General features: G+C 35.0%; 1 protein-coding gene across 9 annotated transcripts; it reads right to left on the bottom strand.

Annotated features, from left to right (window-relative positions):
• Nucleotides 1-1,126: 1,126 nt before the first annotated feature.
• Nucleotides 1,127-17,244, bottom strand: LOC122006478 (ENHANCER OF AG-4 protein 2-like). Of its 9 annotated transcripts, none has more exons than XM_042561999.1 (16): nt 16,784-17,244; nt 15,929-16,005; nt 12,045-14,534; nt 11,451-11,967; nt 11,198-11,306; nt 10,826-10,938; nt 10,571-10,758; nt 9,402-9,969; nt 8,826-9,327; nt 8,631-8,714; nt 8,428-8,527; nt 8,111-8,319; nt 4,479-4,590; nt 4,268-4,409; nt 1,611-1,744; nt 1,127-1,539 (listed from the first exon to the last, which is right to left on the bottom strand). In XM_042561999.1, the coding sequence occupies exons 1-11, from the start codon at nt 16,892-16,894 to the stop codon at nt 8,457-8,459; spliced, it is 4,830 nt and encodes a 1,609-aa protein (XP_042417933.1). In that variant the 5' UTR covers nt 16,895-17,244; the 3' UTR covers nt 1,127-1,539; nt 1,611-1,744; nt 4,268-4,409; nt 4,479-4,590; nt 8,111-8,319; nt 8,428-8,456. The 9 variants fall into 9 exon arrangements, with proteins under 9 accessions (XP_042417933.1, XP_042417931.1, XP_042417932.1 ...); XM_042561997.1 differs by having other exon boundaries at nt 4,268-4,394; XM_042561998.1 differs by having other exon boundaries at nt 4,268-4,390.
• Nucleotides 17,245-18,100: the final 856 nt, after the last annotated feature.

Raw genomic sequence — 18,100 nt, 5'->3', positions numbered from 1 at the left:
AGAAAAGTTCAAAATTGTCAAATAATGATAGAGCATATAAGGACAGATTCCATGTTAATGGATGCACTCACCAAGGACTTGTCATCCAAGGTATTTCATCAGCATATTCTGAATATGAGAATTCTTCCTTTTGATGAAGTACCCATTATGTAAGAATATGTATTTTATGTGATGCTCTATATTTATGAACATATATTTTAGCTCATTGTATATACTATAGATTTTCTATATGTGTGCATAATTTTAACTTTTTCTGACATACAAATATTATATTTACCATTGCAATTTTACATTTAATTATTGTAAATATGATGTAGATTTTATTTAGAGTCATAAAGTTAAATCATAATTTACCATTACAATTTAGTATAATATTTTGATAAATATGATTTGGACCCGGTTTAAATCATAAAGATAACTTATTGAGAAGGGACACTTATAGATCACATGTCATGTCATTCTTATACTACACATTCACATTTGATCTATATCATTAATAATATTAATATTATAATTACTATTGGATCTTTTTACAGTTATAATAACTACGACTTCTTTAGTCATGTACTAATTGATTTAATAAACCAAGTTGTTTAAAGGGATATTTAACTCATAAAATTTGATATACTAAACTAAACTAAGGAGTTATATGGTGTATAAGAAATCAAGTATAACCCAATTGAAAAATTATATGATTAAATCGACATGGGTGAACTAAATCCAATTAAGTCTACATGGATGGACTTAATCTCCATAAGATGAGCAATTAAATAATCTAATGCTTAATTACATATAAAAATATATAAAAAGATTTAGGATTAAATAGACGTAGATTCAATGTGTAAATCTAATAACTTAATTTATTAACATTAATGAGCTGTCAATGATAAATGACCTTTAAAGTGAATAGTTCTTATAGGATGAGCTTAGTATACAAGAAAAGATGCTCATGTATTAGGGCATATTCTTCAGTTTCTTCATTGACCACTTCTTTTTCCCATTGAGAAGGAATACAAATGGTCGCCACCTACTCCAATAGAAGATTATTCAGCGCTTAAAGGACCTCCGACAACAAATAAGCAATAATCCTTAGCGATAGATTCAAGTCAACTCTTTGCTTTAAACATTGACGATAGCTAGATCCTAACATCCTTTAATTCATTATGTATGTATCACAATTCTTACACAACTTGACAAAAGATGACGGTGTCCGCCTCCATACAGAGGAAATAAATCACGAATGGCTGACCCTTAAAATAGCGACGGGTGCATGAGGACGCAATTCTTACACAAACTACTATGCAAGATGTTGTTCTTGTACAAGCTTTTGTATGCTGTCTAGTTGCTCGATCGAGCCAGTGTTCTTAAATCGAGATAATACCAGTTGGTTTGACCAGTGCAATGTTGTCTTTCGTAGGGGCCTTCGCGCTCTCCAGCTTTAAATGGCAAGGTCGAGATGGAGCATGAACAATTTGTCACACCAGCTTAACCACTTCTGTCTCCCTCACCCACCAAACTTTCTGCTGAAGTAAATCCAACCTGGAAAACAAGAGCTTATTAGTACCATGGAGTTTATTAGTGCCATGCAGTAAAAGAATGAATGGTCTTACCACTCAAAACATAAACATAATTTTGGAAGAAATAAGAAATGATGACAAACACGGCAACTAATCAGGTACAAAAGACCAGCTTAACCACTTCTGTCTCCCTCACCCACCAAACTTTCTGCTGAAGTAAATCCAACCTGGAAAACAAGAGCTTATTAGTACCATGGAGTTTATTAGTGCCATGCAGTAAAAGAATGAATGGTCTTACCACTCAAAACATAAACATAATTTTGGAAGAAATAAGAAATGATGACAAACACGGCAACTAATCAGGTACAAAAGACAAATAATACATGTTTTGAAGATAAAAATGAAAATTTGAATAGATATAAAGTTTTACAAAAATATATGGAGACCAACTTAGTTATAGACATCGTAAGAAAAATTAAAGAATATGAAGAAAGAAATCTATTTTATTGCTAAGTAAGAAATGTAACTAATGAGGGTGCGATAATGTAAGACAAGATGGAAAATCAAAAAATTGTTAGGAAAATTAAAGATCATGGTTTTGAAAGGTATATGCACACAGTATGTGGTTGAACCATAGCATAATACATAAATGCAACATCTTAAACATTGGCTATGAAATATTTTAAACAAGAAGAGAACCTCTAGTAATAAATAGATGATACAAATGTCATCAATGAAATTGATCTTTATTGATTTCATTAATGTAAGAAGTCCTTGTCCATCTTCCTGACAAGCATCTGTAATATGTCTTGTAAATAATTTTGGGCTGAATGATGAGTGAGTAAATACTTCAAACTCAAAACTTGAATCATGAATAAAACATAAACACAGCACGTTTCAAGTACAACTAAAAATGAGTATATAATCAACCTCTAATATAGAATACCAAGCTTAAATATTTGCTATCAATTATTTAACAAGAATGTTATTTTGATAAAGGTATTAATAGATAAAGGATGAGTAGCTGAAGTAAAGAAGACCAGTCCTATGGATAAAATGAAATTTTTACAAGACTGATGAAACCACAAAAGGCCACTACCAGAGAGCAGTCAAGTGCAGCTATAATAGCCGAGAAAAATGAAATAAATAAATTAAAATGATGGAATATTCAAAGATGAGTTGTCCCAATTGAAGTTGTACAAAAAGTACATGTTTCCATCCTTTGATAGACAAGTTGAATCTTTAAAATATAATAGAAAGGTGTAAGAGTAGACAGAGACCATAGAAACCTTAGTTAACAATGTAAAACTGATTTACGAGATATCACTAGCGAGATTAACATGTCTCAAGTATAGATTAATCTTACACTATACCATGTGAAAAACAAAATGATTTCAGCAGACATATTCCTTATTTCTCATGAAGATAAGACCTGCCATTAGGGCCCAGACTTGTACCCAGTTCAGTTGAATTTGTTTCTATATGCACCAATACCAATTGTATTAGGACCAAACTTGCACACTGGTAATGCTGTATTTGTTTTCATAAGCAACAATAACAATTGTTTCGAGGCAAGCTTGATCCATAGGCATAGGCAGCTTAATGAATCTAGCCAACAAAGGCAAAATGCAGCAAGGTTGTGGCACCACAATGTAGTTAACGCATCTAAACAATTCAGTGAAACTAGTGACAAGTCTTTACACGGAAATTAACCAGGGAAAAATATCTAAAAGTCTTACAAAGATTTCATATACATCTATCTTAACTATTTTATCAGCTGCAATTATTTTATCATCAATGAAATAACATTTTGATTTATTCAGTTCTTATTCTAATTAACTTAAATTCATCTTTATTTTCTAAAATGTTTCCTCACAATTCAAGTGTCAAATTTAATCTAATTATTCTCATCAATTATTATAATTAGTCAATTCTTTCATGCTAAACCATCCTTTATTTTTCCATCCCTTCTGCTCAAGGGACCTTTAATATTGAAGACCTATTCCACAGAAAAATACATCTGCATAGTGATAAGATTGAAATGTGAAAGTTACAAAATTCATCTATTTCAAGCAAACCTAATCAAATCCACATGAGAAGGAAGCAGGGTACCTTGTGCTTCCTATTAAATCCCAAGGGATAGAACAGGGAAAAAAAAACTATCATAGCCAAACAAGGATTTATATCATATGATATCAAAAAACAAAGAGCAATTCAATCACAAAGGGAAAAGTTGAGCTAAAAAGAACATGCTGGTCATATTTGTCGAGATTGAGAAGACAAAACAGGAACTATAAAAGCACCAATGTGGTCATTGATTTCTTTTTTAATGTGCAGAAAGGAAATACAAGAAAGCATTGCGACATGAATTACACCTTACATGTTGCCTCGCCTTGCTCATAAATATTGAATTGCTCGAATTTTGACAATCCAATCAGTGTAATTCAGTTTTTTAAACCCATACGAGATTAAAAAAAAAAATTGTTGAAATTACAAACTCACATATACCAGATACCTAGATTCCAATATGAAATTGAGTTTGCAAATACTTGTATTCCAGAAATTAATTTCTAATTTGACTTTCGAAGACACGTAACTTAAATGAACAACACATCAAAATTATAGGATCATTCAGAGAAAAAAATTGGTAATAGTGCCTATAAAACCAATATGAACAATACATTCAATTGCAACCAAACCAATTCCAATTCCAATTCCAATAGAATAATAAAATATATATGATAAACTACCTTCCAAATTCATCAAACTGCATGCCTTCCATTTCTCTTATTGGATCATCCACAAATCTCTTAGCTCAAAGAGGACGTTAATGGGAACGTCAATATCATCAATATAGAACCGGAGGAGAGAATCTGGCTAAATTTTCAGTATCTGAACTAAACATTTAATTTTCAAAAAAGATAAAAACAATCAGATAGTCTCCAAAGGTAGCACAATCACCTTAAGACAATGGCGACAGTTCTCACGAGCACTGGCCCCTGATGGAGGGGGGCAATCAGTAGCTGTGATAATACTACCTGCAGAGCAGGAAATTGTGATGACCCTGCAATCCCTATAAGTTAAACAACTATCAACAAAATTAATTTTGGATAAGTGAAATTCTAGAATACAGAAGGAAAACTGGTATGGAATACCAAAAAACATGATCAAATCATTGAAACAAAATGACCATTTATTTTAAACAAGTTGCTGTCACAGCAAGAACTGAAAGAGTGCTCTATCTAACCTAGAAGCTTAAATAATGGACCGAAAGGCACAAATGATCATTATTTGTGTCAAATCTCCCTATACAGCAAGAAAGTAGACATGTCTTTTTGTGTATGAGATACTGAGTGAGAGAGTTAGCTAAAAAGAAAAGATCACCTCTAAGGTATATTAGTGGCTGCTAAAGTCTGTGGGAAAAAACAGATGTATTACATGAACTATCTCATGCTAGTGAATTGTTCTCAACCAACACAAAATACAAGAGCCAAAGAAAAGTGAAAAAATTGCTAAAGCATGAAGACAGCATGAATTTGAAAGCATATGTCATAGTTATGCAGGTAATCTCATTTCATCAGCATTCTGTATTTAGCACAGTCAATTGCAAGATGTGGTGCACACCCAATACTATACTGTCCTTGAAAGGGTTTCAATTATACCTTCTAAAGCAACACGGGCAATAGCAGTTTCCATGGTACTGCTTGATCCATATGGTGGACACTATATAGTTGAGGCTAACACAGACAAACATAGCTTGCGGATGCTGAATTTACCACTTGTTCAGGTGAAACACCACAATGATTGCATGGCGCCAAAAGATAAACTGAAATAACCATGCCCTCAAGGCCCAAATTGGTTTATAGGTAGTGTTGTGTTTACTTTTATATGAAGCAATAGTTTAACACCTAAATTGATGCAGACGTAGGCATTTGTAGCAGAATAAATGTGACCAAAATGACCAAGACATCCCATGGTTGAGGCACCTCAATAAACTTCAGAAAAAAAAAAATCTAAACTATAGCCATACTACATTATTTAGTTAGGTCCATTTAAATTCAGTAAATAAAATAAAGAAATTGTGAACAGTAAAAAAATGATAGAAATAGTCCTACTCTAAATGTATGTTCTTTTCTTGAGAAAAGGAAAAGAGCATTCTGTGTAGTAAACTTGCACATGCAGACTATCTCAATAATCAAGCTATTATGATTCTGATGATTCCCCCTCTTAAAGTATTGATATGCATTGGTTTATTCAATAACACAGAACAGGAAAATCATAAATAGTTTATATGGATGGTTATAAGCTAATTTTTTCTATAACGATTACCTTTGTTAATATATGGGCATTTCTTCATCATTATCACCGAGTCATGTTTCTAACGAGTTCCCAACTACTTGGGGTCAACCACAAAAACTTTATCTCTCCATTGAATTATAAAGACTACTGTTTAAAATGTCGAGTTGCGCTTATCACACACACAGAATTTATTATTCCGTCTGCTAACTAGCACATGAGAAGGGATGAGACACCCCGACACATCCGCACGACAAAACTAGGTTTGTGATTACCTTAGACAATTTCTGCTTAGTATTTCTCTTCCTCAGCTGCCTGTTCCTTTGTCTGTCAATTCCTCCTCCTGCCCCTCTTCTTTCAATGCCTCTTCTCCTGTCCACCTCTTCCTTCACCACCTCTTCATGCTCTTCCTCTAATCGCCTCTTCCTCTATCTGGCCCCTCGTCCTCCAGCACACCTCTGAGGCTCCTACTCCCCTTCTTCCACTTCCTTGGGCACCAACATCCCCATCACCTCCTTAAGCACACTTCCAGCACTGATACTGACTTCGAAGACACCATCTCAAGCAGTCTAGGACTAAAATTCTTTGTCTCAAGAGTTCAATCCTGGAACAAGATTATATCACTAGTAATATTCAAATTAAAAATTTTATTACTATAACTAGAGTTTTCGTTGATTTCCTCTACATCTTGCTCCTTCCAACTTCCACTCTAGTAGATCTAACTCTTTTACCTATAGAAACTATTACTCATCTCCAAATAAGTTCGTCTATAATGTGCTGAAGCTATACATAATTGCTCATGAATCTAACTCTTTTCTTTTATTTTGTCCTTTCTAATAACTACACACATCCATCTTAGCACATTTGACTATGCAACATCATGTATCTAAAATTTTTACAAAAGATTTACATCCATGTTAACTATTTCTGTGATTATTTTATTATTACTGAAACAAAATTGTGATTTATTTAGTTTTTTTAATATCAGAGGAAGTTTACTGTGAATATAATTAGTCCAATTCATACTCTTAGTAGCTCTAACACTAGTAGCAGCATTATCATATGTATATTTTGTTTCTTCAATATAATTAGGAGATACTCCAAAACCTAACACATTAGTTCTATAGAAAATCTATCAAACTTTTTTCTATATCGATAGGAATAATATGCACACTTTTTCTTTTCTTATATTTTTCCATTAGTTTTTTTATTAATTACATAACATTATGATTGATCTTCCAAACAGAAACCAAATAAATTATGAGAAACATTTTTCTCTTCTCTTATTTTCCTCAATAACTCTCCTCATGCTTCATAATAGTATGGCTCATCAAGTTTATCCACCTCTATAATTTATAATCAGAACAATAATAGGTTTCAGATAATAGAAAAGTATTGGCATGAAGAGAAATGTTTCAAATATGCAAGGAGCAAACACATGCAGTGCTGCACTGTGGCAAATGCTTGCATATGTACATGCAGTCACACATTGTTCAATATTTAGAATTGACTCAAGGTGTTGAGAGCAAGCTATCTATTGGTTTGACATCATTTAGTAAAAAACTTAAACATGACAAAGATGAATAATTCGAGTTTAGTATTCAATACAAACATAAGTAATCCGAAAAAAAGTTATAGAGATACATGATGATTAGAATAGGAAGAGGTTACACTTGGATCAAGCTTGACGCCAAATTTACTTAAAATAACTCCTTTGGCTAAGAGTTATCTCAAATGAGAAGATCTTGATTCACTTTTATATAGTAAAAAAAACCTAATGAACCAAATCCTGATTCAAATGAAGAACAATAAGAGGATCACTATGAAGAACTAGAATTATCAATTTTTAGGGTTACATAAGGCAATTTGTGTTTTGCCAGCTGACAAGTGTTAAATTGAATTTAATTACGAATTATTTTGTTTTTTAATGGGTAAAATTATTTCATGCATTTTGTTTAATATACCGTGCTTCAACAAATTGTTTCCCGCTTATGCTTTTCAAAAGATTGAAGGAGAGAAAAAAATAATGACTTCCCACATCTATAACAAATTAAGTGAACAAGAAATACAAGTTTGATGACACCAGATTTTTTATGCCAGATCTTGCAGATGTCGAAAAGCATCTAAGATAATTGACTTTTGGTTTCAAGCTTCAACAGTTCAATATGGCTAATGAATTTTAAAAAGTGGATTTATCACAACCATGTGCACAAAAAATAAAGGTAACACCAGGTAAAATGAGTATAAAAAACAAAATTCACATTTTCATTGAGATTCCCTATACAAAGTAAGCTTACATTTACGGAGTCAGTATTTTGGATGCAGTTGCTAAGACAATTAGAATGTACATAGTCCGGCCAACAATAGCACCAGAGTATCACTGCCTCTGATTCTCTGATGGTATCTTTGATTCTAAGATCAATTGTAACAAGAAAGATGAAGACCAACACATTTTTATGATATTAGAAGCCATCAATCTCCAGCTCCCAGACGTCATAGAACAAATCTGGAACAAAGTGCAAAAAAATTCCAAGTTAGATAATTGTTCAGTAAGACAAAAACATAGTAGGAAATCACTCTGCAAAAGTAACAAACAATAGAATAAAAATATTACCATATCCAAACATGTGCATAGAACTGACTTTAACCTGGTCTCCAACAATTAACACCTGAAATATCCGGCCTGCCAGGCAAAACCTGGGGAAAACTATGTCCTAGAGGAATAAAAAGTGTAAAAAAACAATCAATCAAAGTGCAGTCAGTGGATATCCTGAGATGTAGGAAGCATTCTTTAACCGAGAGAATCATAAACTGAACCTGCAGAAGGCACAGAATTGTGTAGTGGGAGCTGATATCCCATAGAGTTAGAAGGTGCCATTTCTATGTTAGATCTAGGAAAGCCTGTTCAATGGGGAAAATAAAAAATTAATCATACCAAAGTCCTAAATCCTTTTTCTTACAGAGTACAATAAAAATAAGGACTTTCACAAAGAGAAACTTGCAGCCACATACCATCCTGTGTAATAGGTGCTCCTGAACATGATGGCCTTGTAGGTACCCAAGCAGAATGCTGATTATCTGGACTAAAACCACGAGTATGAACTCTCCTCTGTTCATCGGGTAAATATTGTCTGTGACTATTAGGAACAGATGGTAACGGGTAATGATTGTGCTGCTGCTGCACTTGTTGTTGGCTCATGGGAGTAGCATGTGAAAAGTGGCCAGCAGTTTGTGCAGCTGTAGGAGCATGAGGAAGTGAATGGTAAGGTCTTTGGTGGAAAGGTGCATTACCTTGTTGAAAATGGTGACTGTTGTGAGAAGTTTGAGGGGCTAAGTAAGATTCATTTTGCCCATATTCAAAGGGTCTAGAGGAACTGTAAGTATTCATTGATTGAGTATTGCTTATTCCATTTGCCATAAAGTTTGGACGCTGCTGCAAAACCATTTCATTGCTTAAAGCAGCCTCCTGCCCTTGCATCACAGTATTGTTAGGCAAATGAACCACCTGGTTGCACTGCACAGATATGCCAAAAGTCAAATGTGTAGTAAAAACAAGGCATTGTATGCAAAATCACAAGAGATCCTTACATTTGCTAATCTGAATTCTTCCTGCGTCGAGGGATAAAATAAGGATGGGGACGAAGATGAAGGGGCAGGTGGAAGTGACACAGAAGATGTACATAATTGACCAGACAATGGAAGAGGGGGTGGGGTTGGTGATGAAGGTAGAGGTGGAGGAGGTGGTGGGGGTGAAGGAGGCAAAGGTGGAGGGGATGGTGGCAGTGGAGGAGATTCCACAGGAGGGGGAGGGGCAGTAGGTAGAGGGGGCAGCTCATTTGAATCAGCCACTGCCAGATCGCTTGATTTACTAGAATCACAAGGTTGTGATTCACTGTTTTGAAAATTGTTGCTAGCTATCCCTTTCTCCTCTTTGGGCAAAATAACATCTTCCATTTCAAGTTCACCATCCACATCCTTTAGTATGTGAGGGTGTCGGTCACTCGGAGTAACTGCACCAGTATCTAAATGACCTAATTTACTAGCAGTTTCAGCGGACATTTTAATCCCAGAATCTCCATAAAGGTCGACATAAAGATCTTCCTCATCTTCAAAAACATTACATGATAATAACCCTGGCAATTGAAATGTAGCATTGCTGCAAGAAAAAAACAAACATACCGAAGATCAGTTACATGAATGCCAACCACAGACATACAAATAGGATACCTTAAATGCAATGCAGTAAGGAAAATGGTATCTCATTTTATTCGTTGAACTTATAGGGAATACAACTTGACACACCAATCAATTAACTTGCTGAAATTTAAAGAATATTAGTATAGCAAGTAACTTCATGCATATGATAAAGGACCAGTATAGGCCATTAAAGCTTGGGCACATCAGCATTCCAGCTTTGCAACCAGTGATATTGTCTTAATAAATAATGCCCTTACATGTTGCATCACCTTGCTGAAAAACATTGAAATGATAGAACTTTGACAAACCAATCAACATAATTCAGTTATTTTTAAAGCCAAAATGAGATAAAATCATTGAAATTACAAAATCACATGTATCAGATACCTATATTCTGACAAAAAAATGAGTTACTAGTACTTGCATTCCATAAATTCAGTTCTAATTTTGACATTCGAGAACACACAACTTAAATGAGCAAACACCAAAACCATACGATAATCCACAGAAGAAAAAAAAATGCAATTCTTATGGAATAATAAAAAAAACTGATAAAATACCTTCCATACTCATCAACCAGCATGTCTTCTATTTCTCTTATTGGATCATCCACAGACCTCTCAGCTCGAGATGGACGTCTCAGAAAAATCCCAGCACTTAAGTCATCACTGGGAACCTCAATTTCATTAATATAGCGACGAAGGAGAGAGTCTGGCATAATTTTCCTCTCAAGCCATAACTTCAGTACCTGAACAGAACATTTAATTTTTCAAACAAAGATAAGATCATCATAGTCATTAAGGTAGCATAATCACCTTAAGACATTGGCGACGATTTTCACGAGCACTAGCCCCTGATGGAGCTGCAGCACTCAGTAGTCGTGGTAATGCTGCCTGGACAGTAGGAATATATGAAGACCCCGCAATCCCTGTAAGTTATCAAACAGACACTGACAAAATCAATTTTGGATTAATGCAATTCTAGAATATGAAGGGAAAAGTGAATATGGCATAACAAAGAACATGGTCAAATTATTTGAGACAAGTTATGGTCACACAAAGAGCTAAAACAATGTGCTATCTATTTGACCTATAACCTCAAATAATGGAACAAATGGCACAAATGATCATTGTTGGTGTGTCAAATCACCGTATACTGCAAGAAAGCCAAGTCATATGTAAGCATACCTTTCTGCGTATGAGAACATTGAGTGATAGAGTCAACAAGGAAGAAAAGATCAACTCTACGGTGAAAGCTAGGTTCATTCTCCAACTTTTGGATAAGTAGTTCTACAATCTGAAGAGAAAAAATAGATATAAATCATGAACTATTGCATGCTAGCATATCAAACTACGAGCCAAAGAAACTCAAAAAGTTTGCTAAAGTTTGAAAACAACACAAACTTGAAAGTATATGTCATAGTTATGCGAGTCATCTCACCTCATCAGCGATACCATATTTGGCACAGTCAATTGCAAGACGAGTTGCACGCCCAATACTATCCTTTGTCCTTGAAAGGGTTTCAACCATACCTTCTAAAGCATCACGGGCAACAGCAGCTTCTGTGCCACCACTTAGTGAACCTCCTGGCGGCCTGTATTCAGGACTTATCCTGTGCTCATATTCTTCATGATCGACTTTATTAGATAAAGAAGACTCATGAGGAACGGACGATGGAGAATCAGAAGGTATAGCAGCATAGGCTTCTATATCCTTGTTAAATAAATTTGCCGATGTGAAGGGAATCAACACAGCAGGACTTGGACTCATTCCATGGATTAAATTTGGAGTCGATACTATAATGGGAATAGAATTTTCTGGGTGTACATATCGTGATTGTTCTTCTCTCCTTTTTTTAGCCTGAGCAGCTGCAATAAGGTTTCTCATTGACTTACTGGTATCAGAAAATGAAGACGCACTTATAGTTACCAGTTTTTCTTCTTTAGCCATTCCTGATCTGTGTTTCATGAAAGCAATCAGAAAATAATTAAATCATAATAAGACCTGAATTACTACCTGAAAACTAAGTAATACCTTTTCTCTCCTAAAGTGTCCTTTCCAGAGTTCCATTCAGAGGAAAATCTCTTTTCATGTTTGTTTTCAGTAAGAACAGTATTGTGTGCATTAGATTTGGAAGGTGCCTTCATATTGATGGATTTATTCAATGCTTTAATTTTCTCTGGCATGGATTGACTAGTGGATGAGTTTAAGCCCTCTGATTGGCTTTTTGAGAGTTTTGAGGGTGTGATTTGGGATTTTTTCCCAGGAGAATCAAAAGCTTTAACATGGGGCTTAACACATGTTTGATCTCTCAATTTTGGTGCATCATCAAGGGATGCAGAAGCCTTGGGTGAAAGCAAAGGAGTTCTAGAACCACCAAAACAAGATTTCTGATATTCTCGCTTCATGGGACTCTGGTAAGTCTGGGGGCTATGAGATTTTTCAGCTTTTCTCTCATTCTTTTCAGCCACCTTGGCAAGCAAGGTTATACCATATGAAGACTTCTGATCGCTGCTTAAACAAGCCTTCTCAGTTGCATCTCTATTGGTTGGAGAATCTTTGTTACTCTCTGTAACAGATTGAAGTTTCTGCTCGGAAACTGAAACGCTTGAATCTGATAAAACCAAGTTCACAGAGGATGCTTTATGAATTGGTGTCTTAGTCTCTTCCTCCTCATCATCATCATCAAATCTACATGATCTTCGTTTGTACCGAATATGCGTACTCAAGGGCCTATCCCGCTTCTTCACAAGCTTAGAGTCTGATTGAACTAAATTTGCAGTAATTTTAATAGCAGAATGTGCCATTGCATCCATGTCCTCAGCATGTTTAACTGTTGAAAGATGAGCATCCATATTTGTAGCTGAAGTTAACTGATTTTCACTCCTGATGGAGATTCCTGATTTCTTTCTCTTTTCAACTGTACCATATTTGAGTTCATCAGTTGGGGGTAAGTCGCCATGCATTGATTTCTTGGACTTGTTAACGTCCTCTTTGACCAATTTTGTTCCTTTAGTGGGGCATGAATCATTGCTTCCCTTGAACTTGTGCATTTTACTTCTACCCTTGAAGTTCTCCACTTCACCAGAGGGTACTGATTTGTCATTGGCATATTCATAGGAAGTATCAGTTGTTGCCTTGCGAGGATTATTATGCGGCTTTCCATTTTGAAGAGAATATTCCTTCGGCTTTTTCAAACTCTTTGGCATCTTTCCAGTTTTGGAATTGCTACCTGTTGTAGTATTACGAGCTGATACTCTGTTAGAGTCATTTGAGGTAACCTTTGTGCCTTTTTCTACAGGCAGGTTGTTTCCCTTTCCATTACCCTTCAACTGCTTTTGTACAGCCACATTTGATTTAATCCCAGAAGCATTGTCCACATTTTGCTTTGGCTCAGTGTCCCCTTTTGTTGTTTGATGACCAACTTCCTGAACCTTAGAATTACTTATATCTCCCTTATTGGAATCACAGTAATCCTGAAGTCCACCTTCTGAGCCTATTGGAGATGGCTCTTCAGTTTCCTTTTTAGGTGGTGACATTATCATGTTCTCATTCTTGATATCATCAGGATTGGTATTCATTAATTTCTCTTTGCTGGAAGAAGCAGAAAAAGTTGATTTGGAAACTGCAACCTTTTTCTTCATTACAACCAGACCTCGAATTTCTTTATTAGCATCTTTCATATCACTACAGTTATCAAGGTTGTCATGATCTGACCCTTTTGGCTCCATATTAGATAGCATTGGCATATCAGTGCCGTTAATTTCATCAGGACTACCACTCACTGATTTATTCTTCTTGCCAGAAGAAGGCAAAGATGATTTTGAAACTAAAACTTTCTTTTTCTTTGCAACAATATCAACATTTTTTTGAACTCTCAGAGAACAGCTTGCATCCTTCTCATTGGAATCACAGGAATTCTCAAGCCCTCTAAAAGATGAAACTTTTGGAAGTGGCTCTTCAATTTCAAATTGAGGTAAAATCTCCATATTAGTGCCCTCACTATCATCAGGACTAGTGATAATTGATTTCTCCTTGCATGAAGAAGAATATAAATCTGACTTGTAAACTACAACTTTCTTCTTTTTTGCAATCTGACCATCATTAGTTGAGCTTTTTTTCCTTTTTAAGAGAGATTCAGCACCATTTAAATTACTCGACGATGGATCCAAAGAGGCACTCACCTCTTGGCTCCTCGAAACAAAATTAATGCATGGAGGCTCCCCACTTACATTATTCTCAACCTTTTTCCCGGGATCCCTCAAATGAGTTGCCCCATTATGTTCCACTGGATGTTCGATATCTTCAAAATCACTATTTAATGGAGAAGCAACAGAATCATTAATCATGTCCGCTTCATGCACAGATTCTGCTGATCTCTTCTTGTTCAGTTCTTCAAAAGCCTCGCAAATCTCATCAACAGCACTAGCAAAGTGTTTGACTGTTTTGCTCTGGCAACGAGCAGTCAATTTAATCCTTGACTCATCAGTAAATACCTGAATGTCAGCTGGAACTACAAAGGCACTGCAAAAATATAATCTAATGATGAACGGCCATAGTAGTGGCAATATATCTGCCATATAAATTCTGTGACTGGACAAATATAATCAGTCATATGTAGCATGACTTCAAGTGAGGTTATGAGCATCAAGTTTCAATAACCAAAAGATATTAAGAAGAAAAAACACATGCTTGATGAAACAAAATTCAAATTTCCCAAAGTCTTTATGGAATATATCAAAGGTATCAGGCGCACGACTGCAACTCAAACAAAATAGAGAAAGGGGTGATAAGAGGCTTCATCAGTTGCACATCTTTCCCGCTATCAACCAGTCCTCCACCAGACATTTTTTATTCAAATATACAGGGCCCTACATTAAGCGAGTTGGATTCCTCCATTTTCTAATAAATCTGCCTCTTGTTATATCTCCATCCATTCTACTCTTCCTTCAAAATCCAAATGGGCAATTTACATTCCTAAATTTAGAATCATGACCTACCATACAACAACATGAAGAAAAATTAAGAGTACATTAGCTGCAGAATATTGCTTAGCACACACAAAATTAATAGGGAATATATTTACGTAGTACCAAAATCATGTGTCCCAAAGGAAGAACTAATATTTGATTCCAGTTCATTTCATACAATTTTTTTTTAAAAAAAATACATAATAGAAAAATATGTAACAACTACAAACAAACAAGGTATCTAATTTGTTTAAAATACAGCCCTCAGTCCTGATGCAGCCTCTTCTATTTCAGTTGTTAAGGAATATCCATACTTGAGAGAACTCCAATCATGTGCATGAAGCCTAGTCCAATTGGTTGGAGTTATAGCTACACTTTATTTTCTTTCACTTGCACGATACTCCAAGTCTCCAACTGATGTTGGATTTTTTTTGCAAATTTAAATAAAAATAAACAATGAAAAACAAGCTTACAAAGGGCTTACTGATTCTAAAACCACTTGTTGTCTTGTTTGTTTAGTTAGACTCACTGCAAACAAACAATGCAAGATGCAGGTGCAAGGCAACAGCCAAAAGTTTCTGATATATACCATGTAGATTTACTCCATATTTAAAATGGTCAGCAACATGTGTTATGGAGTAATGCTCCTCAGTTGCATGGTAATTTATGTTTCTTCAAAGATATCAATCAAATTATCAATAAATCTATCCAATCACAGATCAAACAAGCTGTCTGTGTTACAATTAGTCAAATCCTCACTCACAATCAATAACAACAAGACAACACTAGCTTCTCTAACAACCAAAAAAGATAGTCTTTGTTAAGTTCAAAAAAAACTGCTAATACCAAATTAATATCACAACCAAATGTACTATCAAGAAGAATATATAACAAAACAAACAGAGTATCAGACAGTTGTAAACCTAGCAAAAGAATTAGCAAACTTACATTTCTGAAGTCCCAAAGAATTGAACAAAGTATTTTCTAGGATCTGGTGACCGTTCAAAATCTTCTGGCCTGCTTATCTGAAAATAAGTAGTAGCATATGTTTCAGTTTGATGTTAAACAGTAAGAAAATAAATAGAGGAAAAAAAAGGAAATAGAGAACAAATGCAGAGGAAATATGAAGAAGAAATTCCCACCTTAAAAAAAGTAAATTATCTTGTGTTTCACTCATCAAGAATTTAAGGAAAGTTTATTTGTGTAAAAAAAAAACAATCGATTGAGAATAGCTTGTGGAAGCAAGGGCTTCATCTTAGATTCATGTCCTAAAAGCAAACAAAATCTCATATTTAACTAGAAAATCCTTAAAGGCAATGTGCATGTTTCTATAAGTATATGGATCAGAACCTCTTGCAAGATATACAAAAGTTACTCTGTCTCTTTAATTAGTAGATCTTTAAAACAAAGCAAAAGATCCAATAGATAGGAAAAGGAAACAAGGATTCTGATAAGCAAATGATAACTACAAATCTCTCGGTTAGCAGTGTTCAACTAGTTTGGTTGAGCACGTTTGAATTTTAGGCGGTACTGAAGGCAAAATTATGAAGATATTAAGCAACACACAAATAAAAGTAAGGAAAAAGAAACAAAAAAGTCATCATAAAAAATCTTAATAAAAACCATGACAATGACTGGGCAGAACGGGCAACCTCTCACACTTGCTCAAAAAAAAAAAAATCAGGCTACAAGCAAGACGGATTATGCAGGGAAACATGTGATAAGAGATTCCTGACATCAGAAGCATTATAAACCCAATTTTCAGGATGATGTAGAACCAAAACCATAATAAACCGGACTAACCTTGGCAGGCCAAGCAGGGTAGCCTTTCACCTTAGCGAGAACAAGATCCCCCAGCTTGAGCTGCCCCACCGCCTTAACCCGGTTCGAACCTTTCCTACGGCCGGGGGCCATGGCGGTGAGCGCCCAAACCCTAACGCGCTTCCGTCTTTCCCCCCAGCAGAACCTCGGCAGAAAAAGGTCGAACAGATAGTCGAGAAAAACCCTAGACCCTCTTCCCGATGGAAGAATCCGACCAGCCGAAGAGCGTCCTTTTGCACCCAATTCTGAGGCGACGGGTGGTCGAAGGGCGCGGGCGGCGGAGGGCTACGGCGGCAGGATCGTGCGGTAGAGAAGCAGCGGAGCTGACACGCACGACGAGAGCATTAAAGCGGCGCCGACGAGTGGGGAACGGGATTAGGGGAGGCGAGCAACGGAAGGAGAGGCGATCGGAACTGGGTTACCAGGAAATATAACAACTAAGATACAACAGGTAGAAGAACCTAAATATTTATATGATTGATGTGTATTTGTTATCGCTATGAAAAAAAAAACCCATGAAGAGGCCCAACAAGCCTTATTCTTTTTTGGTAAAATTTCCATGCAACCCTCATTGACATAATTTTGTATATAGTCCCCATTGGGATAAATTTTATTTCCACTCTCAAATATACTTACCTAATTGTCCTTGATATTTTAAGTATAAAATAATCTAAAAATAATTATAATTCCTCTTAAATTCAGTATATTAAATTAGAATCTAGTATATTTTCTATCAAATTGAGTATAATTCTTTTTCCACCTCAATTAGATGGAAAATATATTATATTTTCTTTAAATAGTACTCAATTGGATGGAAAATATACTAGATTTTTTTTAAATGGTGTTCAATTGGATGGAAAATATACTAGATTTTCTTTAAATGATGCTGAATTTAGGAGAATTATATTAAGTAGGGAAAAAGTCGTACTCATTTAATAGAAAATATATTCGATTCTAGTTTAAAGTACTGAATTTAATAGGAATTATACTCATTTTTAAACTATTTATACCTAAAAAATATGAAGGACAATTTTAATAGAAAATATACTCGAATATACTAGATTTTCTTTAAATGATACTCAATTAGATAGAAAATATACTAGATTTTTTTAAATGATATTTAATTGGATAGAAAATATACTAGATTTTCTTTAAATAGTATTGAATTTAGGAGGAATTATATTAAAACATGAATAAAAAAGTTGCTCAATTTAATAAAAAATATATTCGATTCTAGTATAAAGTGCTAAATTTAAAAGAAATTATATTCATTTTTGGATCTTTTGGACCTAAAAAAGT

This window comes from Zingiber officinale, chromosome 7B, assembly GCF_018446385.1.
Source record: "Zingiber officinale cultivar Zhangliang chromosome 7B, Zo_v1.1, whole genome shotgun sequence".
In the NCBI taxonomy this organism is placed as follows: Eukaryota; Viridiplantae; Streptophyta; class Magnoliopsida; order Zingiberales; family Zingiberaceae; genus Zingiber; species Zingiber officinale.
The sequence above is the reverse complement of the archived record's forward strand: the minus strand, read 5'-3'. Positions and strand labels throughout refer to the sequence as shown.

Excerpts from the sequence above, each read along its gene's own strand:
- LOC122006478 (XM_042561999.1), bottom strand. The coding sequence starts at position 16,894 with ATGGCCCCCGGCCGTAGGAAAGGTTCGAACCGGGTTAAGGCGGTGGGG. Across the intron at positions 10,759-10,825 it reads ATCGTCGCCAATGTCTTAAG|GTACTGAAGTTATGGCTTGA; the intron begins GTGATTATGCTA and ends TGTTCTGTTCAG. Across the intron at positions 8,528-8,630 it reads CAATTCTGTGCCTTCTGCAG|GACATAGTTTTCCCCAGGTT; the intron begins GTTCAGTTTATG and ends TTATTCCTCTAG.